This window comes from Dermacentor andersoni, chromosome 8, assembly GCF_023375885.2.
Source record: "Dermacentor andersoni chromosome 8, qqDerAnde1_hic_scaffold, whole genome shotgun sequence".
NCBI classification, from domain to species: domain Eukaryota; kingdom Metazoa; phylum Arthropoda; class Arachnida; order Ixodida; family Ixodidae; genus Dermacentor; species Dermacentor andersoni.
In genome coordinates, this window is record NC_092821.1 from 29,700,308 (window position 1) to 29,725,957 (window position 25,650).

The 25,650-nt window shown below is 46.2% G+C and overlaps 1 protein-coding gene across 3 annotated transcripts in view; it reads right to left on the reverse strand.

Annotated features, from left to right (window-relative positions):
* Positions 1-1,279: 1,279 nt before the first annotated feature.
* The window catches only part of LOC126526196 (uncharacterized), a 59,257-nt gene continuing 34,886 nt past the window's right edge, over positions 1,280-25,650 (reverse strand). For all 3 annotated transcript variants that reach the window (XM_055068037.2, XM_055068038.2, XM_055068036.2), the window contains 2 exons: positions 20,975-21,181; positions 1,280-3,990 (listed from right to left, as the gene is read on the reverse strand). In XM_055068037.2, the coding sequence (XP_054924012.1) occupies positions 2,507-3,990; positions 20,975-21,181 (1,691 nt within the window). In that variant the 3' untranslated portion in view covers positions 1,280-2,506. The remainder of the gene's footprint in view (positions 3,991-20,974; positions 21,182-25,650) is intronic.

Below are 25,650 nucleotides of genomic sequence, written 5' to 3' on the forward strand. Positions count from 1 at the left end.
GGCGCGCCAACGAAACGTGCGCCTGAGCAAGCGGAACGAACCAAAGAACACGGTGTCTCGGAGGGGGAAACGATGTACGCCAGCCAAACGTCGTGATCGGCACGGGCAGAGAGATAGACAGGTAGTGATCTAAAGAAAGGAAGGACGCTTGATTCTGCAACCCGAGAGGGAGCACGGCGAAGCGTCGTCAGGGGAGAGGGAGTCCGGGCCGCGACGCGCCTCGCACCGGTCCCCGCACAGCCCCAATGCGCGCGTGGCGCGCAAACTGTCGGGGCAGCGCCGTACATTGAGGAGGGGGTCTTCAGTGTTTGCCGCAAGATGGCTCTGCGTGTGCGGAAAGCGCAGAAGAAATGTAGCGGAAACGCACTTCGCTACTCATGTAACTGCGACTTCTGTAAGTTACATGTTCATAATTACCGATATACACCGCAGTATAACTTTCTACAGCTCGTTTCTAAGGCAACACCGAATTCACTAGAGGTGCTTTTGTACCGCTTTGAAGCATCGAACTCGTGGCTGAGTGGTAGCGTCTCCGTCTCACACTCCGGAGACCCTGGCTCGATTGCCACCCAGCCCATCTTGCAAGATATTTTTATTCATGAAGTGCCTCCCGGGATTTATCGCTCACGGTCAACGCCGCCGACACGAGCTCCTTAACGCTGTCGTGTTAAAATGAAAGAATGAAATAGGCATCGGGGACTTGACATGTGACTCGACTTAAATTACTCGAGTAAATGAGTTATAACAAGTGCCTTTTGTGCTAATAATGAACTTCAAACTGCGATCACTCACCTTCTCCTGCAACCCCAATGCAATAAAATGCTAACATTACTATATGCTGTCATTCCAGTACTAAAATATCAAGAACAGAAAATGAATACTCATTAAACAAAGGCATTTATTTGTGCTCTGATGAAAGAGATGGTGAAAAGCTAAATTATTGAACAATCAATTGCTGTAAAAAGGTACCCACGAGTAAAAAAAGGTGCAAATAGAATAAGACCAAAAGTCTCTAGAATGAACCATGTATACCGGAACCTAGAGGCAACAAATACATGAATGGGTCTAACAGAAATTCATATATCCCAAAAGATAATACCATAAAACAAAAATGCACCACCTAGAAAGCAGATCATTTAGACATTTGTACTATAACAATACGTATTACATAAAACGTACCGTATTTACTTGTATCACGGCCAGCTCCAATAAGCCAACCCCTGAAAAGTCTGGAAAAAAAAACTTACCTTGAATGTAGGCAAAAAAAGCGAGGACAACATTCACAACGTGAAAACAGCATTTATTGAAAATGAACTTGCTGGGCTTTTCTAAGTCATCCTCGCTGCTGTTGTCCTGTAAATACCCTCCTCGTTGCAGTGCATGCACAAAAAATATCCAGTTGCCCCCTCCAACGACGGACGTTTTTCTCATCGATGCTGAAGACCCACACAGCCTGAATGTTTGACAATGCCTATGCAGCTCGCACAACCTTTGGTTTAAAAGCAGCAGAATAGTGGCATTGCCTGCCTGATGCTTATATGACAATTCCATGCTACATGCCAATACGGCACAGGTCAAAATGGTGACATAGCTCATGTCCTTCAATTGGCTACTGGTGCGGTTTGTAGTGGCTGCAATGCTGACTTTTCTAGATGGTGATAGCTGGAACAAATATTGACTACATTTCAAATAATGAAGTCATAACATAATGCAAATTGACGATTTTACAGTCTTCATTATACCGAGGTCTAACTATGGATTCTTTTTCTCAGCTATATCAGCTTTGAAGGCATCAGTTTTCATAATTTGTTTTGCTTTATGTTCTATGACATGCTGCAAAAATATTTAGAAAAAATATGGTGACCCAAAAAGTGTTTCAGGGCCCCTTTAAGAGTGCATGGAGAAACTTGTGCTTGGAGAAACGCAGTACAGCACTATGTAACATGCTATACGTCTGTAAATGTTTAATTCGGAATGTAGATCAACATGGTTGTTGAATTACCCTACAGTATCATGGTGCTGTGCTCTTTTATGTCTGCTCAAGTAATGAGACTGCATAAACGACGTGGAGAAAATGGTGGACCTGGTCACCTGTATGAACGCGCTGCGGGTGTATCTTCATTCCATGCTTCAATGAGAAGCTCTGAAGGCGTAAACAGACTGATATGGCTTCTCACCTTTATGCTTGCACAGGTTTCATAAGGTTGCCCTTTTCTGAGAAGCTCCGAGAGCACGAAGGCCACTAATATTGCTACTTGCCTGTGTGGGTACACAGCTGGAATATTAGGGTACCCTTTTGTGAGAAGCTCTGAAGGCATGAAGGGCAGTGAAATGGCTTCTCACCTGTATAGATGTGCAGACTATCTTTCAGGTGGGCCTCTTGTAAGAAGCTCCGAGAGCATGAAGGGCACTGAAACAGCTTCTCGCCTTTGTGGTTGCACAAGTGTCTCACACGATAGCACTTTTCTGAGAAGCTCCAAGTCCATAAAGGGCACTGAAATGGCTTCTATTCTATGTGGGTGCGCAGGTGTCTCGTAAGGTTGCTCTTTTGTGAGAAGCTCCGAGAGCATGAAGGGCATTGATGTGGCTTCTTGCCTGTGTGGGTGCGCAGGTGGGACTTCAGGGTGACCTTTTGTGAGAAGCTCTTAGAGCATGAAAGACACTGAAATGGCTTCTCGCCTGTGTGGGTGCGCAGGTGTTCCATAAGGTGGCGCTTTTCTGAGAAGCTCCGAGAGCATGAAGTGCACTGATATGGCTTCTCGCCCGTGTGGGTGCGCAGGGGTCTCATAAGGTTTCCCTTCTTTGAGAAGCTATAGGAACATGAAGGGCACTGATATGGCTTCTCGCCTGTGTGGGTGCGCAGGTGGAACTTCAGGGTGACCTTTTGTGAGAAGCTCCGAGAGCACGAAGGGCACTCAAATGGCTTCGCACCTGTGTGGGTGCGCAGATGTCTCATAAGGCTGCACTTTTCTGAGAAGCTCTGAGTGCATGAAGGGCACTGAAATGGCTTATCGCCTGTGTTGGTGCGCAGGTGTTTCATAAGAGAGCCCTTTTCTGTGAACCTCTGAGAGCATGAAGGACACTGAAATGGCTTCTCTTCTGTGTGGGTACGCAGGTGTCTCATAAGGTGGCCCTTTTCTGAGAAGCTCCGGGAGCATGAAGGGCACTGATATGGCTTCTCGCCTGTGTGGGTGCGCAGGTGGATTTTCAGGTTGATCTTTTGTGTGAAGCTCTGAGCGCATGAAGGGCACTGAAATGGCTTGTCACCTGTATGGGTGCACAGGTGTCTCATAAGGTTGCCCTTTTCTGAGAAGCTCCGAGAGCATGAAGGGCACTGATATGGCTTCTCGCCTGTGTGGGTGCGCAGGTGGGATTTCAGCTTTGCCTTTTCTGAGAAGCTCTGAAGGCACGAAGGGCATTGAAATGGCTTCTCACCTGTGTGAGTGCGAAGGTGGATTTCCAAGTGGGTCTTTCGTGAGAAGCTCCGAGAGCATGAAGGGCACTCAAATGGCTTCTCGCCTGTGTGGGTGCGCAGATGTCTCATGAGGTTGCCCTTTTCTGTGAAGCTTCGAGAGCATGAAGGGCACTCAAATGGCTTTTCGCCTGTGTGGGTGCGCAGATGTCTCATAAGGCTGCACTTTTCTGAGAAGCTCCGAGAGCATGAAGGGCACGGAAATGGCTTCTTGCCTGTGTGGGTGCACAGGTGCTCTTGCAGGTGGGCCTGTTGTGAGAAGCTCTGAAGGCATGAAGGGCATTGAAATGGCTTCTCATCTGTGTGAGTGCGAAGGTGGCTTTTCAGGTGGGTCTTTCGTGAGAAGCTCCGAGAGCATGAAGGGCATGGAAATGGCTTCTCAGCAGTATGGACGGTGGCATGCGTTTCCAGCTGAGATAGTTTATGAGTCTCATAGTCACATGATTGAGATCGGTGGAGGCATCCTTGCTTGGAGTTGTCACATTTGGCAGTTGATGGAGAAATAGAAGGCCTCGATGCTGCACAAATACAACAAGAGAGTTACTATAAAATGCCAAATAAGAACACGGATGCTAAATTTAATGACAAGCTTTCTTTTCCTTTATTTATTCAGGAAATCTTGAGGGTGATTTCAAGTATGATGGAACAAAGGACTCTTAATGGTCCTTTTTAATTTACCAAATATTTCTGCACCTGAATGCTTTGTGACCCTGTTTGTGAAGACCACCAATAAACCTTATTTTTCAGCAAGGCAAAAGATTACAAACTGACAGAATGTGGAGTGTTTGAGAAATTTCACGGATTTCTACGATCCTTAGAGCGCAGTTTAAAATGCTCTGACCCAGCTTGCTCTGTCAACCTCAATGAGCACTCGAGACCAGGAGGACACATTTAGCACTTACAAAACTTGTTACAATTCACTGGCACAACCAATCTGTCTCCATTTGGGGACAAGCTGAAAGTACAAAGAGCTAGTTACGAAATACCATATTTTTCCCCATATAACCCGGCAACATGTACAACCAGAAGCCTCTTTCAGAACAATTGCTGTGTGTGCACAGCTCGACTAGTACTTGAATAGCATTATGATATATAGTTCTAGTGCACAAACTAGCAGAGAAGGACAACAAATACGTTCGTTCTTGTTGTCCTTCTTTGCTCGTTTGTGGTTATGTGTGTGCTGGAAATACATTTCAAAATGTTTTCAGAACCACTCAGAAACAAAAAAAAAAACATGCACACATAAACCACAGAAATAACGGTATACAACCCTCAAACGTGCGCAGAAACAGGATCTATTTGGGGACAATCAACTTGTCCATGCGATATCTTCAGCCACTGACTCTGTTCCACTGATTTCAGAGATGCTGCTGGGCCTTTGCGCACAGCTTATCATGACCAAAGTTTTACTTTGCTGGTGCCGTGTGCACTATTCGCTAACTAGTAAATGCAAAATGACGACCCGTACAGAGGAGGACAATGACTGACAATGTAGAACTGGAGAAGGGTGCTTCAACACACAGGGCTGGAAAGACAGTGGGTTCCCCAGGAGATAACGAAAGTTTGAGTAATCGTGAACTTTGCCCTGAAATGTGGTTCTGCTGCAGCACATGCTGTACAGACATGAAGCCAGACCTCAAATTGCAATTCCTATGATCCGCATTCCGATCCTGACCTTGCTGTGAAATTCTTGCAATTTTTGGTACGGTTTATACATGCCAAAATACAGCAACTTATTCGTGTGTGATCTAGCTGTTCAACCGAGAAAACTACTTGCCAACCTGTGCTTTCCTCAGTGTCATTTTTATAGGCTTAACAAAGTTGACATCTTCAGTCGCAGTTTTGTTGAAAGTTAAAAAAAATTGACACATACTCTACTCCTTGTACTTTGTCAGCATAAAATAGTGGCAAATTAGTGCTGGAACTGACAAGGAATGCTATAAACAAACCACTCTCTCTGCAAAGCGTAATGCATTTTAACGCGCTAGCAGGCGAAGGCATAAGATAACATACCGCAGAAACCCGGATATAACATGAGGTTTTTTTTTCTAAATTTTACAATGTGGAATTTCTGCCTCTTATTATATGCGGATCCCAATGTTTTCAGTCCAATATTTGCAGTTCCGGTTTCATTGTTGCTCAGTTCTATCATCATCAAGACTCATAGCGGAGGATGCGTTATCTTGCGGTGGCATCGGTAGGCTGCTGTTTTTTTCAGCCGGTGCCATTTTGACCACACCCCAAATCTGCATGTTCGCCTAAAGTCTATCTTGCATGATGTTGGGACAGCAAAAACAGTGCCCAGCTGCCTTTAAGAGGAAAGTTATTTTAGCTGCCGAGACCATCGGGAATTGCGCCGCAAGGCAACACTTTTGTGTCACCGAGAGCAGCGTTCGTGGCTGGAAGAAGCAAAGGAGGCAACTTTTTTGTCCGATGACCTGAGAAGTTTCTGAGAGGCAAAGAACAGACTCTTTCCCGAGATTGAACAAGATCTGACTGCCTTCGTGCAATGCCCATGGTCTGCTCACCAGGCTGTGAACATTGAGCTGCTACAAGTAAAGGCAAGAGAAATTGCCCCGGAGAAAGGCATTCCGTGGAATTATTTCAAGACTAGCAAAAACTGGATACCGCGTTATATGCACCATACTCCATTTTCTTTACATCAGAGGACATCAATATCGCAGAAACTCCCTGGAAGCTCTGAAGAACAGCTTGTGGCTTTTCAGTGGCATGTGGTAAAGCTGCGGAAGAATGTCCGACTAATTTTACATTGCAAGTAGCCCTGCTAATGGCTCATCATGCTAGTACGCTGAGAGAGCCCTTATGATTGGCTGTTGCTATGGCAACAGTGCAACAAAGCTCCGGGTGGCAATGATAGGCCTGCTTTCAAGTTGATCAACCTTTCTTCTTTGATGACACCATGATTACAAGCTGCGCTTGTTCGACGCTTGTTCTAAGAAGTTTGAAACAGGACTTGCGCATGGAAAGCAAAGCACGATCCTTATCTGATGATATGCCGAGAAAGAGGAAGCGTTTGTAGCAATTATCAGAACAGCCAGTGATCAGATCATGCCGGACCGCCAAAGTCATAGAAGCATCGTATAATCCCATATCACGTGGGCAGTTTAGCTCTAGCAAGGCAAACTGTGTCGTGTCACGGAGTCATGGACTGCATAACAATGCACACTTCGCACACGTGCCATTTTACTTGGCAAACCATACAGAACCATAGAGAGTGCACCGGCACTTATTCTTGCAAGTCTCTGTTCAATCACGGGTACTTCCAGTCTAACCCAGTTCAGTGTAAGGTGCACCTATAATGTCACCATTAGCAGACAAGGCATTTTCAGCACCTAGAAATGTGAACAACACAGCACAGTGACTGCTATGTGCCATTCGTGTTGAACACGATGTGGGTATTGAGCGCATATTCTTGTGCGGTCTCATTGAGAGTTTTGCTGTGCAAAATTGTTTTAACGGTTTGAAAATGAATGCTGCTTCATGCAAGCAGGGAATTTAACCAGATTTATCAAAAATAATCTAATGGAGGTACATCACAAGTCACTAAACCGACTTTAATGCATTTGGTTTCTTTGTGTTCGGCAAACATGAGCTTCATTCTAAAGCCTTTCTTTTCATCACAGGCGGAACAAATAAAATTCCCAGCACTTTCAAAACTTTAATGAGATTTTCTCAGCATTGTTTTTTTGTGAGGTACCTCAGCTTTACATAAATTTTAAGGATGTCTCCATGAACGCATTTAAATATTTTTAAAATTTACTATATTAACCAGTCAGAAATGACCTAACTGGAATCTGTCATTTTGTCATATCTACTTATCTAGATGATGAACTTGAAATCTCCGTTCAGTGATTTACTTGCTTGCCAAATTTCATCAAGCTAAGTTGATAAATAAGATGCACAACCTTCTTGGGACACTTGTCACTTTTTAACAGCAGTTGAATAACCAGAAGTCTAATGGCTCGAAAACAGAGAAGGTGGCTGCAGTCTATAAATTGGCTGATGTGCACTGTCCTGAGGACCACCACCCTATCTCGACTAGCATTCCATGAAAACCTTTAAAACACCCAATATATTCTCACCCCATCAATTTTCTGGGAAGCAACTTATTCTTTCATCCATGTAAGCAGTGTTCTAAAAGAACATTTTCGTGCGATACACAACTTCTTTGTTTCAATAATGACTTGTTTGTCACCTTAGATCAAGGACTTGATGTTGACTTGTGTTTTTACATTTTGCCAAAGCTTTTCACCCTGTAGTCATATTCTATCTGTCCCTCAACTTAATAAGCTTAATATTGAACTAAAGTGTCGTCTTGGTAAAGGAGTCTGTTTCCAATCAAACTCAGTATATCGCAACTAATAACTGTTCATGTACTTATCACCAGTTCCATCTCAAGTGCCACAAGGATCCGTCTTGGAGCTCTTGATATTCTTGATTTACATTAATGATCTTCCTAACTGAGCAATCAACTAATCCGTTAGCACATGTCTGTAATATACTGCGTGATTACTAACCCTGGCGTTTCACACAGTAAGGGCATCTCCACAACGTGCCACTCCAGTACAGCAAATGGATAAGGAAACATAACGCTGAGAAGTGTAAATCTTTCTGAATGTCAAGTATTGCAAACAATGGCAATAAACATACATATATACTGAATAATGCATTGCTGTAATGAGTAGACGACCAGAAATATCTTGGCCTTCGCGTAACTAATGATCCGTCCCGGAATATGCATCTTAATTATTTCACTACTAATGCTTAACGCGCATTAAAATATCTTGGTTGTAATTTTTCCTCTTCTTCTGTTGCACTGACACTCTAGAAAAACTTAGTTTGCTTAGAGCTAGAATACATAACTATCATTTGGGATAAAAACTGAATGCCACTAAACCTTTGCACTTAGAAGATTCAAATTCAAGCAATTGGCTTTATTTAATCTAAGTATTCCTGCTATTCCAGTGCAACATGCACGAAGAAACAATTTGACAGATTTCCTCATGCCGCAAGTGTGCGCGCCTTTGCCTATTCCCCAAGGTTTATCACTCCAACGACGTAGTGAAGAAATTACAGATCACATCTTTCAACATATTCATTGAGATATGACCACCACACATATAAAATTGGCCTTCATTAAAAACAACAATCTGTGATAGTATTGCTTACCCTATTTTTTTTGTATAACTGTCTTTGCATTTTTATGCTTTGTTGCCACTCCGTTCTGTGTTGCCTACAGGACTTGAAAGTAGGAATAATTAAAATAATAACAAACTGTATATAAGGTTTACTCATTGTAACTCAACTAACTTGAGAAAATGTGATTACACGCTCTTGTACACATTGCAGAATATCACACTTATACATTTTGGGGCACTAAATTTCCTATAATAAAATTAATACGAGCTGCAAATTCTGGCGGAATAAAACTTGTGCAGGAAACCAACATTTATTGTGCTTCCCTGACGCACTGTCAAAGAATGCAGTGACTTCAGCCGGCAGCATTGTAGGGTTACATTCACCAGTTTCCAAATCACTCTGAGGTGAATTTTTAAGCACATTGAAACTTGTCAGTGGCATTGCCACGGCAGCTAGGCGTGCTCAAGACATAAAGGCGCGGGCACTGCTAACGGGAACACGGGAGCTCATAGCAGCCCTCTGCGGAATGCCACCGATTGCGCCTCATGAAGTATTGGCAGACAACTCGCCATAGTAGACAACTCACTGGGCTTTTCGCAAATTGCTTTGATTGCGCATGCACCGCAAGACTTCATGAGGTGCCAGTGGTGGGGCTCTCCACATAGCAATGCCATGGCTCCCGTATTCCTGTAGCAGTGACCACAAACAATGATGGCATCATGCCTGCTTGTAAACACGAAAAAAAAAAAAAAATTAGAAGGCGACTGGAAGCCGAAGGTACTGAGACTATGCTGAACTGAAGAGCCTTCCCACACGAGCAACTGGTGATAATGATGGTAAACAAGAGCCGCTTGCTTAGTTGGAACAAGTGTGCCGACACAAAGAGCATACGTGCTCACAATTTAGGGCATGTTTGTTGCCAGACCCAACCTTCCTAGCTTTTCTAGACATGTACTGCCTACGAATATTAAAGCAAAGGTAGTGCTGATGAATGATTTAGTTCTCTCCAGTTGTTGGTCTCAAATAGCGGTTCACAAAACCATTTTCAGGGTACATGAAGCCTGTGTGCACAAGTTGAATTCAAGAGTGCAGTATGCAGTGAATCACACCTTTTACAGGGTTATGCAAGGTGGTGCTTGCCAACCACAGTAATTAATGAAAGAGGAAGCCATATCATCACTGCTATTACACATACAGCACTTGGCACATAACAGAAAACCTTCCTCTCGGTAAAGTTGACAAAGTCCATGTTGACAGTCTGGTAACACTAGCATCCGGTGTGATGCAGGCTAGTTACGAGGGTACAAATGTGCAAGGGTACGAAGTCTGGGTCTGTGAAAATAAGCGCCAAGGTAAGCTGCAATGCATTTTGTGTGCCGAAATTCTTGCAGAAAGCTATTTTTGACTGAACCAAGCTAGCCTGCCACCGGACAAAGCATCCAGCCTATGAAAATAAGGACCTCGACTTCTTAAAGCACAGAATTTTGAAAAGTCGACCATTTTACTGTACATCTCATGATGATTCCCTGCCACCCTTTTTTGAACTATATGAATTTTTGTGCCATTCCAAGAGATCTGTACAGAGATTCTACTATAAATATTTGCACTGCTGAAATGTATAGCAATGTTCTTAGATTTTATTTTTGTACTTGTTTACAGTTGCCAACCACCTGGCAAATCAGGCATTCCAAAAGAATGAATTCACCAAGAAAAAAATAGTCACTTTATACGCCAAGCTGCTTAAACAACTCGTCACTATGTTTCTCCGGGGTGGTGCGTTGCAATATGAATAGATCAGCTTGCACGTCAACAAAGGTGACATTCTCACTGTAAAGAGCCGAAGCACCATGCAGGCTAGCGTTAGATTAGAGTTAGTTGGGAGCACAGTCACTGGCTCTTCTCTGCGAGAGTCCAATTCATCTACTTACAGCACCTGACAAACTATCTTGTCGTTAGTAAGTACAACACAGAACTAGATGTCGTCAGCACTGGTGAACTGCTCCAGCATCATTTCGATATGCAAATGCATATGCAGATAAAGGGGACTGATCAGGCTTGCTAGGGTTGCAATCATTGCATGATGACAGCATTTCATGTTGGATCGTGACACCTGCATGGCTCTGTATTGTGTGCTCGGTCCCGGCCTCCATGCGTCTAAAAGCATGGCGACTGGTGAGATCACGTCAATGTTGTGGCTCTTGCCCCTGTCCATGCGCATAGCACCATGTGACTAAGCCCACATGACCGATGGAGCTGCTTGAGAGTACAGATAATCCCTTTGTCTATTGGCTGTAGGAGTGATCTTACGTTAGGCGGCAAGAATTCCACTTGCATTGCTTTGAGATCTTTGACATGGCAATGCACAACACAGTTGCCCATTATCATTAGTGCTTAGTGTCCTTGGCGATCCACCTTCCTCTCAAGCTTGAGAATGCATTCTTTGAAAAGATGTTCTGTTATCCACGCCTTCTTGTTGGCTTCGTAAAGCACTTGAACACACGCTCTCTTGAAACATCTCAGACTCTTTGATCTACTGATAACAAGCATTAGAAGCTTTTCAATTCCCAGAATGCTGCTGCCAACGACAAAAGTCGGCCGTTCCTTGCTATGCTTGCCACCGTGGCAAGGGTACCCAGTGAATGCAGGGGTTTCTTCAGGTAGCAACTTATACAGTCAAACTTCGTTAATATGTACCCGTTTAATGTGTAATTGTAGTTTAAACGTAGTTGCGAAGATTCCACCACCCAGCCCCCAATAACCCCATGTATTGGCTCACCGCTTAAGCCGTAGTCGCTCAGTGCCCACCAAACGGCTGGTGTGCACTATTTTCTTTCTTGTTCTACATGCACATGCACAAAATTGGCAAAATCTCATGTGGGCAGACGTTCGATTCTCGAGTTGCGACACCCAGACGACAGCCGACATCAGACATAGCCACCATGACGTATTTCCTGCTCATATAGCTGCTGCCGATTGCAGTGCAGAAAAGCATGGCCTTCGAGATTGCCTTCCAGTGACGCGAAGCTGCCGGTAGGGGTTCAAATTCGCTGTCACCGTCGAACCCAATCCAATCCAATTCAAGTAGAAAACGCACAGAAGTACATTTTCTTTATATGCATTTCTATGCTTACCCAACGAGAAAAATGTCCCTCCGTCCATCCCGTAAGACGACCGCTTTCAAGATAAAGCCCACAGCAGCGAGCGACTGTACTGACTGTACCTTCACGCTGCCTGTCGCTTCAACGCAAATGAGGCGGCGAGAACACAGCGCTCACAAACCTCTCAGCACAAGCCGTACCCTGCCCCTTTCGCTGATCGCTTTCAAGATGTGGGCCCGTGCGTCTCTCTTCAGCGCGCAGCGGTGGAAAGCAAGCGTGTGGAGCTATTGGCAGTCAACACTCTGTCCGCATTGATTGTTTTGAAGATACGGTCCATGCGGCCGTTTCATATATGCAGGCACCGTGGTGCACATTTGCTCATGGTTCATAATGGTTTGACATGGATGGATAAGGCGCTAATGAATGATAACGGCTTATAATGATCGGAACGTCATTAGCGCATCGGGCTCCACTATCTGCAGTACATTGCTTGCGTTATCAATGCACTTTGCATCATGTGTGTCGTCACAGCATTGTCATTTGGACTGGCCGAATTAAGTTCCACAATGCTTTTAGACATCTCCCAGAGAATAGTTCCTGTGTGAATTTTTTTCTTCATTCTGCCAGTGTGTTTGTGGTTGTGTTGTTGAATGATCTTTGCTGCCGCGTGTCGTGTTTATGTTGACAAGATGCCGGCCTCGATGTTCTTACATCCGTGGACTTCTCAGATAGCGAAGTTGTTGCTGCTGTTGCACCACAGAATGCCTACGTCGCACCGCGCCCATCTTCAAGTGAAACTGATGATGATGACTATTGTGGAAGTGGACGGCCCTTCATTATCTGATGCGGCGCGTGCTCTGAGCGTCAAGTGAGCTTTCGCAGAGAAACGGGGCCTCATGGACAAAATCGCTCGTGGCCTTACCGAGTTTGAAGATGTCGCAGCAAGGCCATGATGGCGGCAAGTGAAGATCGTCGATTTTTCACTACCTACCCACAAGTCAAGCCTGACTAGTATGTGTGTTTGAGAGTATCGTGATGTAGTTCTTTTCCGGCCGGTAAGTAGCTCCTAAACTGGCACTGGCGGTTAATTCGTAGATAATTTAGTGCGTACCTAAACATTGTTCCCGGCCGACATTAATTAATGAGGTTTGACTGTAAAACAGCCCAGTTTTGTCCCAATTAACTGTGTCCCTGGACCCGAACTGTTGATGCAATGACTGTAGCCTACTACAACGATAACTTTCAACAGCCCACTCGTCTACAGTGGCACTTTCACGACACACACTGAAGCTGGCCCAACTTTGCAATATTATACACACCATGGAGTTCCACAAGGCGGTGTCTTGAGTCCCATGCTTTTCAACCTTGTACTCATTGGTCTCGTGGAACGACTTCCGAACACAGTTAAAATATCAATGTATGCCGATGAAATCTGCGTCTGGGCATCTGGTGTGACACGACCAGAAGTATGCGCAAGGCTTCAAAAAGCTGCGACGTCAACATCAACATACCTAAATCAACAAGGCCTCAAGATAATCTCAAGTAATCTTTTCAGTAAAGAACTCCTTAAACAAGATTTGCAATCTTGTCAATAGACCTAAACAGGCGTCCAAAGCTACATGCCGCGTCAAACGCTCGGCGCAGCTTGTGGCATGCTCGGTGGGAGTGGTCTACGTCATTCCACTTTCGTGTGGCAAAATGTACTTTGGGAACACGGAACGCTGCCTTAACATCCGCCTTAAGGAGCACCAAGGTGTGATCAGGAATGAAACAGGTTCTAATCTGGCCGCGCATTGTAGAGTTTGCTCATGCAAACCCATGTTTGAACAAACGGAAATATTGCATAAAAATATGCCTCAAATTAACCGCGAGATTGTAGACGCCTACTTCATGCATGTGAACTCAGGTGCATGCGTCAGCCAGACTTCTATCACTCTGCAGGATAAAGAAACTGATTTTTTGAATGACAAGATAGGCTAACACCTTTGTAAACGTAACTTTACACGTGTTTACATTTTCTGTATATTATAGTCCGTTGCTTGAAATAATAAACCAGTTGTTAGTCTGTGCTCGTATTGTGTACTTCCTCTCATCCTTCGTCCGGGTTGCGCTGCCCACCCATAGGAACATGCTCCAGATCTCGCCAGAAAAATGTGCATTGGTCGCATTTAGCCGAAAGCCAATGAGATCATACGATGTCTCTATCGACGATCAAAGTATACCTTGTCAGGATACACCGACTCTTAGGCATAATCATTGATCATGACCTCTGCAGGAGTTCTCATGTGGCCTACCTAAAGAAGCGCCTGATGGATGTTTCTATGTGCTGAAGTTTCTTGGAGGAAAAGCCTGGGGTACATCAGTACATGCAATGATGCAACTATACAGGACGCTCTTCCTTGGGTATTTGCGATACAGCTTTCCTGTGCTGACCAACACCTGCAGAAGTCATATCCGTACACTCGAAAGTGTCCACGCCCAGGCAGGTCTTGGATTGCCACAGTGCTCGTGAACAGCTGAAACAATTGCGATTGCACATGATTTCCCAGCCCAAGATCCATATAGTCATGGAAGCGCTCAGAGCACACGTAAGGCACCTTGCTCGAGCCCCTACCTATCGTCTAGCCTCACTGCCAGAGGATCGACCACGTGCCTCTTTTTGAGAAACAGTCCTGCCCTATCGTGCATACCTTCCATCAGGTTATACAGCTCCAGCAAGAGTTCCGTTTCCCCCATGGTGTTTGGCTTAAGCAAAAGTTCGACTAATGGTACCAGGAATATGAACAAAAGCCCAACTCTCGTCTCCAGCACTCAAGCAGCTTTGACTGCTCTTGCTGTACAACACATACAACGAGCATCGTCCTCTATATACTGACACTTCAACCATGGTGAATGGGTCTGCAGGATCAGTGTGATCTTTCCTGCAATAACCTACACCACAAAGATTCGACTATCTCACCAGACTACATCGACTGCCGCGGAGCCTGCTGCTATTCGTTGTGCACTTTGTGTAATTTCTCATGAAGTACCCAAGAAATGGAGCGTGTTCAGTGACTCCAAGGCTGCTCTTCATTGTTTGGTTTCTGCCTTACGCCGCGGACCCCACGAACAACTAGTTCTTGAAATCAGACTGCTACTTCACCACCTCGGTGAGCAAGGACGCGACATCATGTTACAGTGGATTCCAAGCCACTGTGGCATAATGGGCAATGAACATGCCGACGCAGCAGCACAATCTGCACATGGGGAGGGCTTGCAAGATTCCATTCCATTCTCAAGAACAGACGCTACAATGAAAATTTGTGTGCTTGCAAATGAAGCCATCAGAACTTTATGGAACACACCAAGCTTGAAGCACACATGTCTACACCGACTGGACCCATCCCTTCGACTTCGACCTCCATCTGGACTCTCTCGACTTGAGACAGCAGTACTTTGCTGACTGTGGCTTGGTGTCGCTTACACAAGGTCTTTCGCCTTCCGAGTCGGTATGGACGAGAGCGCGGCTTGCAGTTACTGAAGTGGCAAGGAGACCATAGAACATGTACTTTGCCACTGTCCTCGATACAGCGCGCACCGGCTGTCACTAGCGACCGCGTTGGCACGCCTTGATGACAGGCCACTTGCAGAAGTCAGTCTTGGGATGTCAACATGAACTCTCCTTGCACGGAAAGTCGGTCAAGGTTTCGTTGACCTCTCTACGTGGCAGTCGCCTATTAGAAAGACTATAATGATCCCATTCCATCCCTTTTCATTTTTTTTTCACGCTTTTATTTTTGTCATGCTCTTCTTTCCATCTTTATTTCCCCTTTCCCTTACTCTAGTGCAGGGTAGCGAACCGGAGGTTTTTAACTCTGGCTAACCTCCCTGCCTTTCTCTCATTTGCATCTCTCTCTCTTCACCACACATTTTCTTAAAGCTTCAGTTGCCTCTCTTCGCAACATTTAGGACCAAGCCATAAGCAAATTTAATACCTTCAATTTTCATCTGAAGCACCAGGCTTTCTGCCTTTTGATTTAGAACATCACCGGACACCAGCACTTGCATGGTGATCATGGCTTTGAGCCACCTCAGTATAGCTTCCTCAAGTTTTGGGTGGGCATCTTTGATGACATTCTTCTGTTGAGATTCAGCAGATTTCTCGGCGGCTTCCAAAATCTTGCCTCATTGTTTATGTAGCCTGATAGTGTCTGCTTCAAGATATCTAATTTAGCGACATCGGATGATCTACTTGCCACCGGCCACGTTGCACATGCCTTAAAATGGTGGCCTTCTTTTCTATCATCAACTTGCTATAATTTCCTCGCTTCAAAGCCTCTGTCAAGTTGGAGACGCTGTCAAGTTAGAGACAGACGACGAAGGTGGTGTTCGGCCCCACTGTCAGCAGCTGGCAATGAAACCACTGAAGACGATCGGTTGTTGAAGGCATCGGGAATGGTGCTCGGTGCCTTCAACACCGGGCATGTTAGGCACCGGGCATGGTGCCTAAGTTGTTGAAAACCTGAGGGCACAAAACTTCGTAGTTGGGTTTCTTGTGAGCCACAGAGTCAACGAACTTGATGACTCCCAACGCTTCGAGAGCCGGCAAACCCGGCAATACATGGCGCAGAGGACTGACCACATAACACGTTTGGCGAGAAGTTTGTCCCCTCCAAAATAATATATCAGCCTGAAACTTGCCTAAAACATTTAAGCGATCACTGCTAGTGCCAGTCAAGACCTCGTCGGCCTTTTCCAACCTCGTGGGAAGTCCCGGAAACGATGCTGGAATTACGGACAGTTCTGCGCCTGAGTCGACCTTTGTGAAAACAGGCACGGAGATAAGTAATACCTGAACGTAATGCGCCGTGGCGCCAGGCGCCTCAACTGCGCCCAAATGAACCTCCCCAGTGTCCTTTTGTACCGATGACACTTGTACCTTTCGCTGGTAGCCCGGAGAAGTCCCTTTGAGGCACACCTTGCCGAAGTGTCCCTTTAAGCCGCAGTTGAAGCACCTTTGGTCCCTCGCTGGGCAGGCTGTCCTTGGGTGCGAGTTGCCTTCACAGAAGATGCATGATCCCTTGGAATGAGCTAATGTTGGCCGAGTTTCCTTGCTGCGTTGTGGTTTCCTGCGGTAGCACAGTGCGTCGACATTGACGTCCTCACATGGCTTGCACAGTGTGCACTCGTGGACTTCGTTACAGTTTCGAAGTTCTTGTTGCTGCTGCTGAACGGTCTCTTTTAGGCGAGCCCTCGCCAGAGCTGTTGCGAGAGACAGCTGGAGATCCATTTGGAGCGACTCGAAGAAAAGTTTTTCATCCCACAGGCCCACGACGAACCGGTCCCTGATGAGGTGCTGCTTGAATTTTCCGAAGTCGCATTTATCCGCCAAGACATGTAGAGCAGTCATAAACTGGTCAGTTGACTCGCCAGGCATCTGGTGCTGCTTGTGAAAGCAAGCGCTCTCATAGACAATGTTTCCCTCCTTGCTGAAGTAATCATCGAACTTCTTTTTGACATGCTCAAATTTCTTCGAATCTTCTGCAGAAAGATTGAAGGTGGCGAAGATGTCCCTTGCTTGTCGACCCATGGTATAAAGCAGAGTGCGTACTTGTGCCTCTTCTGGGCGTTCATTCAGGCCTGACGCATAGCGATAGTAGTCGAAGTGCAGTATCCATGCCAGCCACTCCGAAGTAGTGTCGAAGTCCAGCGGTGGCGGCTGCTGAAGGCCTGGCGGCGATGCAGTGGCCATCGCAGCCTCCTTTTCTGATGACATCTCGATGCTCTTCTTACAATCACTTTTAAAAGTGGGTGGATCGCATCACTTCTGACACCATGTCGTAACGGCGCCCGCAGCTATCAGTGGGTGATCAACGAAAGACCGGAGACGACTGTAGTCCAACCCGCTGGCAAACGGAAAAAGCCCCATCTTTATTTCCACAGCAGTTTAAGTAGAACCAGCATGATGTCAGCGACACGTGGTTCCATACATGCGTCAGGCACAATGACTCGGCGCGCCTTGCGGGAGCGTGCTTTCAGCCGCAGAGAAATACATTCCAGCATGTGCGTGGTGGTCTGCAATGACCGAAAACGCGCGGCCGTACAAATATGGCCAGAACTTGGTGACAGCCCAAACTAAAGCCAAGCACTCCCGCTCGGTGATGGAGTAATTTCTCTCTGCAGGTGACAGCAGGCAGCTGGCGTAAGTTATTATGCACTCAGTACCATTCTGTTGTTGGGCGAGAACAGCGCCGATGCCATGGCCGCTTGCGTCAGTGTGGACTTCGGCCGGTGCAGATGGATCAAAGTGAGCAAGTATGGGAGGGGTAGTCAGAAATCCGATGAGAGCGGCGAACGCGTGAGCCTGCTCCGGGCCCTATGAGAATGGCGTGTTCTTCTTTAGAAAATCTGTCAAGGGCCGAGCAACGTCGGCGAAGTTTGAAGTTTTTGACGATACGGCGAAAGCAAGAACACAGGCCGACAAAGCAGTGCACGTCAAAAGCACAATGTGGCACAGGAAAACTGCGTACAGCGCGAATGTTTTCCGGACCTGGTTGGACACCGGATGCATCAACGAGGTGTCCCAACACAGTAATCTGATGGTGCCCGAACTGACAATTTGTGGAGTTCAGTTGGAGGCTGGCTTTTCGGAAGACCCCAAGAATAGCAGTGAGTCGGGTAAGGTGGCTGCCAAACATGGGTGAAAAAACAATAACGTCGTCAAGGTAACAGAGACAGGTGGTCTATTTGTGGCCTTGCAGAAGGGAGTCCATCATACGTTCAAATGTCGCAGGAGCATCGCATAGGCCAAAGGGCATGACTTTAAACTGATGTAAGCCATCCGGCATGATGAAGAGCGTCTTCTCGTGATCCATTTCATCAACTGAAATCTGCCAGTAGCTGGATTGAAGATTGATGGATGAGAAGTATTTAGCTCCGTGCAAGCAGTTCCAAGGCATCATTGATGCATGTGAGTGGGTAGACGTCTTTTCGCGTGATCTTGTTTAAGTGGCGATAATCGACGTAAGGACGTCAGGTACCATCTTTCTTTTTCACAAGGACGACAGGCGAAGCCCTAGGACTGGCTGATGGCTCGATGACCCCTTTGCGGAGCATTTTGTCCACTTCTGATTGGATGACTCGATGTTCAGCATGCAATACATGATAGGGAAGCATGCGATACACAATAGGGACGCCACATCGTGAGGGCAGTTGCCGATCACAGCAAAGAGAACAGAAGTAGGGCGGCCGGCTATACTTAAACGCGCAGTACACATTCCAAGAGCAACCTGCTTCGATGCTTTGCTGCCGTCGGCCATACAAAGCACTCAGCTGCTGGGGTGACGACCTTTTTTAAATGTCTACATAGGCTAGCACTCATCACAGATACGTGGGCTCCAGTGTTGACGAGTGCTTGGACAGGTACGCCATCTATTTTAGCCTCAACCACACTTCGCCTTGTGGGCACAGACAGAGGATTTGCTACAGTAGTTGGCAATGCACCACCACCTCCGAGGGTTGCATTCCCTAGTTTTCCGAGAGGGTGCGGCCAAAAGCCACAGGGAACGAAAAGCGATGTGGCTGCGGCGAACGGGAAGACGAGCGACGTGTTTGCTGTGAAGGAGACTGGTGTCCGCGCAGCGATGGTGAGTGGCTGTACCATGTGTTCCTAGCAGAGTTGTCGGCGCTGTTAGACTCAGCGGTGGGCGAAACATTGCGGGCATTTCTATCAAAACAGCTCAGGTTGGTTGGTGTGCGAGGTGTTGAGGGCCACGAGCTGTGACAATATCAGGCGACATGAGCAATGTGGCGACAGGTGAAACATATCGGCTGGTGATCTGCAGTTCTCCACTCAGTCAGGTTGCGATAACATGGAGAGAAGCATCGGGGTAGAGCGAAAATAGTAGAAGGACGTCTGTTGCCTCTGGGATTGACGACAGCACACACGGAATGTAAACCAATGTTTTCAAGTTGCCGGCAAACGATGGCTTGTACGAGGGGTACTGAAACTGTGGTAGCATCAGGGCTACGCGAACAGAAAGCTGCGGGCGTCATCGTATTCAGTTCATGTCTAACAATTCGCACCACATCCTCTGATGGCGACGCATGCTGCTGTGTGGGTTGATCTTCACACATCGACGTTGCGGTAGTATTTGGAAGTCAGGCGAAAGGTTCCAAGACGCGTCGGCTTTTGACCTGCTTGAATTGTCGGCACTGTTTGATGATAGCATCAACTCTAGAGCAGCTTTTGTACATGAGCAGATTAAACGCATCATCAGCAATGCCCTTGAGCACGTGCCCAACCTTCTCAGCTTCTGTCATGTCGTGATCAGCTTTACGACAAAGTGCCAGCATGTCCTGGATGTACGAGACATGGGACTCCGTGTGGGATAGGGCACGGGAAGCCAGTTCCTGCTTTGCGGCAATTTTACCGCCAGCTGGTTTGCCAAACAACTCTGTCAATTTCTCTTTGCATTGGTCCCAGCTGGTTAGCTCCTCTTCGTGGTTTTCGTACCACACCTTTGTCGTGCCTCTTAGGTAGAACAACAGGTTAGCTAGCATAAGCGTAGGGTCCCATCTGTTGATTGCACTCACGTGTTTGTACATGGCCATTCACTCTTCAACATCGGTGCCATCGGTCCTGCAGAAAGTTCCAGGATCCTTGGGTTGAACAACGACAACCGAAGGCGACAGTGACGTAGCATGCGACGGTGACGTAGGAGGCGGCAACGACATTGACCCCGAGTGCTCACCATCATTCATGGTGCGGACGGTCATGCGACATCCACTGCGCAGCTCCGTTTCCAGCCATGGTACCCCGCACCACTCATCAATATGTTACGTGGATGTTGGAGGTATAGAAGATTATATTTACAATATATATACAAAATGAGTCAGATTATATAAGATGGCTGACCACGAACAACACACAGCAGCCAGCATCCCACGATCTTTTTCTTCCTCTCTTCTTTCATCCTTCCATAACACTATCGTAAAGCAATGTAAGGGCTACTGCAGACATCAGGGTAAGAGAGCTCTGGATTATAATATACTATCTAAGGTGCTTCAATATGTTCAAGAGAGCAGCAGTTTTGCATTTTGCCCCAATCAGTATGCAGACAAGCATCACAAACCTGCTAATTTGTCCTCGGCAGACGAATGTCATATACACTTGAGCAGGTCGTGCCACGCTAGGCAGACTTTGCCATTTACCAAAAACTCGCACAATCAAGCAAATGTAAGAGAATTACCGGTCACTGCTCACCTGAAGTGGAGCTTAACTGTTCCACATCCTCCCTAGTCTGCACGCTCCTCGACACGCTCCATGCTTTAAAGCAGCATTCGACAGACTTTTCAGCCAGAGGCAAGCTGTACTGCATACCAACCTCGACCTGACCGACGACCTTGGAAGGGGCGTGACATGCTGTTTTGGCATTCATACTTTCAGCTAGACTCATCGCATTGGTGAAGCCTGCAGAAAATAATTGGGATGATTGCAGTACTGTTAGAGCATCAAGAACAAGAGGCATATACAATAATGGAATGCAGGGGCACTTTACAATGCATAGCCATGGAAGAAAAAATAACCATTTCGGTTCAGTACTCCTAAAGGGCTACAAGAGACAATCCACATTGAATACTCAAAAAGCAGGGCAACCTCATTTCTGTGGAATGCTTACGACAATAGAACATATCTCATGATACTTTTACATCTGATACATCTGAAAGCTATCGGTGTAGTCCAACTAATGTAAAGTGATTGCAAGATCCTAAGGTAATCGCTATCATCCTACTTAAGATTCACTGTAGGATCCGCAATCACGCCATGTCTTGTGCCAGCTCATACCATCTTGTGTTTGCAAATTTTTTCTTTCATCACACTACATTGTTGTCTGCTGTCCGCAAATGCAAGTCAGTTCCATTGGTACTCATTCTGTAACACTGCTAGGCTGTCAGCTACTTGCCCTACCCATTACATTGCTTGCCAAAATTCATTTTTTCTGCAACAGCAATTTCATCCAGTTAGGGGTAGCTCTGTATGTATGTACGTACGAACGTATGTATGTATGTATGTACGTACGTACGTACGTACATATGTATGACTGCATGATTGTATGTATGTATGTTTGCACCTAAACTCTTTCCTGTCAACTTTGGTCACTGGGTAGAGCATGGGTAGAGCATGTGGCTGCTGTGCTGAGGGAACTGGGTTCAACATCAACTGTCAGCCCTACTTGGGTCACATTTGTCTATGTGCTGCTCTTCAACAAACCTTTTTGACATCAAATTGGGTCACCGGGTTATGTGCCACTTATCACAGACCTTGGGCAGCCTCTCCCACTGACCTCCAATTGCCCTTATCTTGTCATCTACTTTTTCCCCGACTTTGTCTAGGTTGGCTAGCCTGTTTCCTCTTAACTAATTAGATCTTTCTCTCTTCAAATTAAGAACAATCCTAGAGCTCTCTAACCCATGATCACTGCTATTTACCCTACCTAATACCTCTACATCCTGCACCATGCTAGGGTCGGCACAGAATTTGAAATCTATTTTCTTTCTTGTTTCCCCATTAGGGCTTTTCCAGGCCCACTTCCTGTTATTCCACTTAACCCTTTCGCTGTCACGGACGTACCGGTACGTCATCGCGCTTCCCCCCCACGGTGTCACTGACGTACCGGTACGTTCTCTATCGTGTGTTCAAAATTTCGCGCCTGAGCGCAAAGCAGGCGCTCCTGGATTGGCCATGCCATCTGTCGACTCTTTCTACAAGTTCGTATATTCGCTCCGACCTGTGTTAGTCCATGTATTGAAGAGTACGGTGCGACTGCCACTCCCCACTTTCTCCTTGCTGAGTGGCGCGGTGGCTCCGCGTTCGCTGGATCATGCGTCACGCGCGTGTGGTTATGGGTTCAAGGGTTGTTCTGTAATCTCCGCTGGTTTGAAGGTTTTTATTTTTCTTCTGTTGGTGTGCCTGCTACGGCGCGTCAAGTTCAGGCGCACATGCCGTTGCCTCTCCAAAAAGGGTGACTCGATTGCTGCTTTCGCTCTCTCGCCGCACCCTCGCTTCCGACTTGCAGCAGTAAACGTAAAGCCCTTCGAACTTTGTTTAGCCTTTTTCCATCTCCATCTGTCTTCTTGATCACGCAACGTCACATTTCTCTCCGTTGCGCGGGCGACTGAAAGCGCATCCTCCCTGCGCGCGGTTACTTTCGGATGGCTCGGCGCGCGGGACCTTCGTCTGCTCATGGGAGCGGTGGCTGAATTTCGATTCAGAATACGAGCCGAGCTCGGATTCGGACTCGGACAAAGTCGCATGAGAGGAAGAGGGTTCCTCATCGTCAGATTCGGATGTTGAACGGATTTTATAGTCAGGCTGATGATGATGATGATGATGTTTACTAACAACAGCTGCAGAACACTGAAATGTGCATATTGCATTGACTATGTTATTTGTATACCAATCATAATCAAAAATAAATTGCTATGCTAATTCCCTGTTATGCTCGTTCCCTGAAACCAAGCCGACACTGGGGGTGCGTCACGGCCAGAAACGTCCGACAGCGAAAGGGTTAAAGGAGAAAGTATTCATAATTTGAAGGCGATTCCTTTCCATGAACTTGACCCATATCTCTCGTCTACTATTTCTACCGTAACAGTGCATGGCAAAGTCCAAATAGTTGGGCAGGCCTAGAAAATCGGGTGTCCAAAAAAATCAGTTGGCAAATGTATCATTAATAGGCTGCAAAAAAGAGCATACAGTTAAGCCTCAATGTAATGAAGTAGGTAAAATCAGCAATTTGCTTCATTATATTGAAATTTCATAGTATTGAACTTCGACTTTTTATGCAAATAAGTACAGTCGGCGATCTATTATTTTTCTTACACGGAAAGTGGACGCAGAATTTTACTAATTATCGGATAATCGAAAACAGCAAATTTGAATGGGAAAACAGTTCATTTTGAGGAATTTGGGAGTTGGCAACGAATGACACAGTTTCATGCCATGTTGACGATGTCTTCACATGATATCTTCACATCGGCGGTACGAATTAAGCGAAGCCAGCCATACTTTAGTGTGCACTGCATCCTCGCGGCTGAGAGCGTCGCCCGCACTGGGATAACGCTATCATAAAAAGTGCTGGCCGCAGTGAGCAAAGGCTTCGTCTGCCTCTCGCTTTAACGAGTCACTGAAACTTGAGATTATGCAAGCTTCAATACTAAACGCACGGAAAGACAGCTTACATGATGCCACATAATCTCGGCACACCCACTGTTCGCACACGCAGCAAATTACCTCTGAAGCAGGGTGTGTGGCTGCGTATGCACTCAGCCGCACTTACAGTCATGTGTAGCCACGGCTGAGACGTGCGCCAGTAATCGCGAAGCGCCAGCTTACTGCCCCCTTTCCCACCCCTCGCGCGTGCTTGATCAAGTTACCACGAGCTAGCTCCCCTCCCTCCCTCTTTCCCTTTGCTCGTGCAGAAAGGCGGCACTCATGAGCCACAATCTTTCTTGCCTTGCCCTTGCACGCTTTTGCTCGCACTTAAAGCACAAAGTGCGCGGAGTGCGATAGGATCTTATCGCAGTTGACTTTATACAGAGCATAATGCGGCTCCACTTCAGCAGTTGCTCTTGTCATGCCTGGCACGATTTGAGAAGTCTGTTTAGAAGCAGCCACTTGTAATTCAATCATTTGACTATCTGTGTCTGCGGAAGCTTCCATTGATTAGAGTTTTAGATTTGGGGGACGCATGTGTTGGAGCCCCCAGAGCTAGGGGGCCCCAACACATGCAACGCAGCTAGGTTGTGGCCTTGGTGAGGTGTCGCAAGATACCTTTGGTACAATCTTCCTGTGTTTGCCATGTGTACTGTGGAACAAAATAAAGTTTTCTTGCTTGTAGTTGTCAAAAAATGGTGCCAGCATCATTGTTTTTGTCGTTACTGTGGCGAACATGCCAACTTTGCGAGCACATGTTAATACTGCTCGGAGTGCAAAAATAACACGTCAGGGTTTGATATTATAACTGCATTTGAAAACAATGCGATAAAAATAGATGGATTCATACAGTACGACTGTGGCAGTGCATTCTGTGAATCGGAAACGAAACAGTGCAACTGTCGATTTTCACTGGAAGCTTTGTTGTGGAATGGCTACCCTATGGACAGTGAACTTGAAGACATCGTGGTGGTATTTTTTTGTGGGCACCATGCATGAGTTCTCCAGATGACAGAAGATTCAATTCATTGCAAAGGTAATTGAACTGCTCACTAATGTCTCATTTCTCAAAGGGAAAAGGGTAGACGTTTTCCACCAGCTCTGCTGGGACAAAGTAGCAGTACAGAAAAGGTTCTATCAGCCACTAAAGTCTGCAAGCAGTGCACAAAACACCTGAAGCTGCTACTGAAGAGAGAACCAAAGTGAGCGTATGGCCAGCAGACACCTCAAGACACGTACAAGTCAGCTGAAGTGATCCCTGGTGTGCTCCTCAGGTGACCACAGTGCATGCTGATGACAATATTGATGACCACTGCCTGATGACAATATTGCACATGCCTAGCCCTGCTTAGTGTGTCACAGACGATGTGCTGTGTGATGTCGTGAGTCAATGCTGTCCCAGAACAAGACTCTCAACAGTTCCTGTGCAGTTTTCGCCTCCCTCAATGAATGAACATATTGATAAAACAGAGCATGTTTAGTACTTTTGTACATTCCAAACTGACGTGCAATCATATGCTTACACGTATCACTGATTTAGGCAGAACTATGAGACTCACTGGGTGTAACGCTATTGTTACGGGGATGTTGGGAGTATAGAAGATTGTATTTACAATACATAAACAAAATGAGTCAGATTAGATAAGATGGCTGACCACCAACAACACGTAGCAGCCAGCGTCCCGCGATCTTCTTCTTCCTCTCTTCTTTCATCCTTCTGTAAC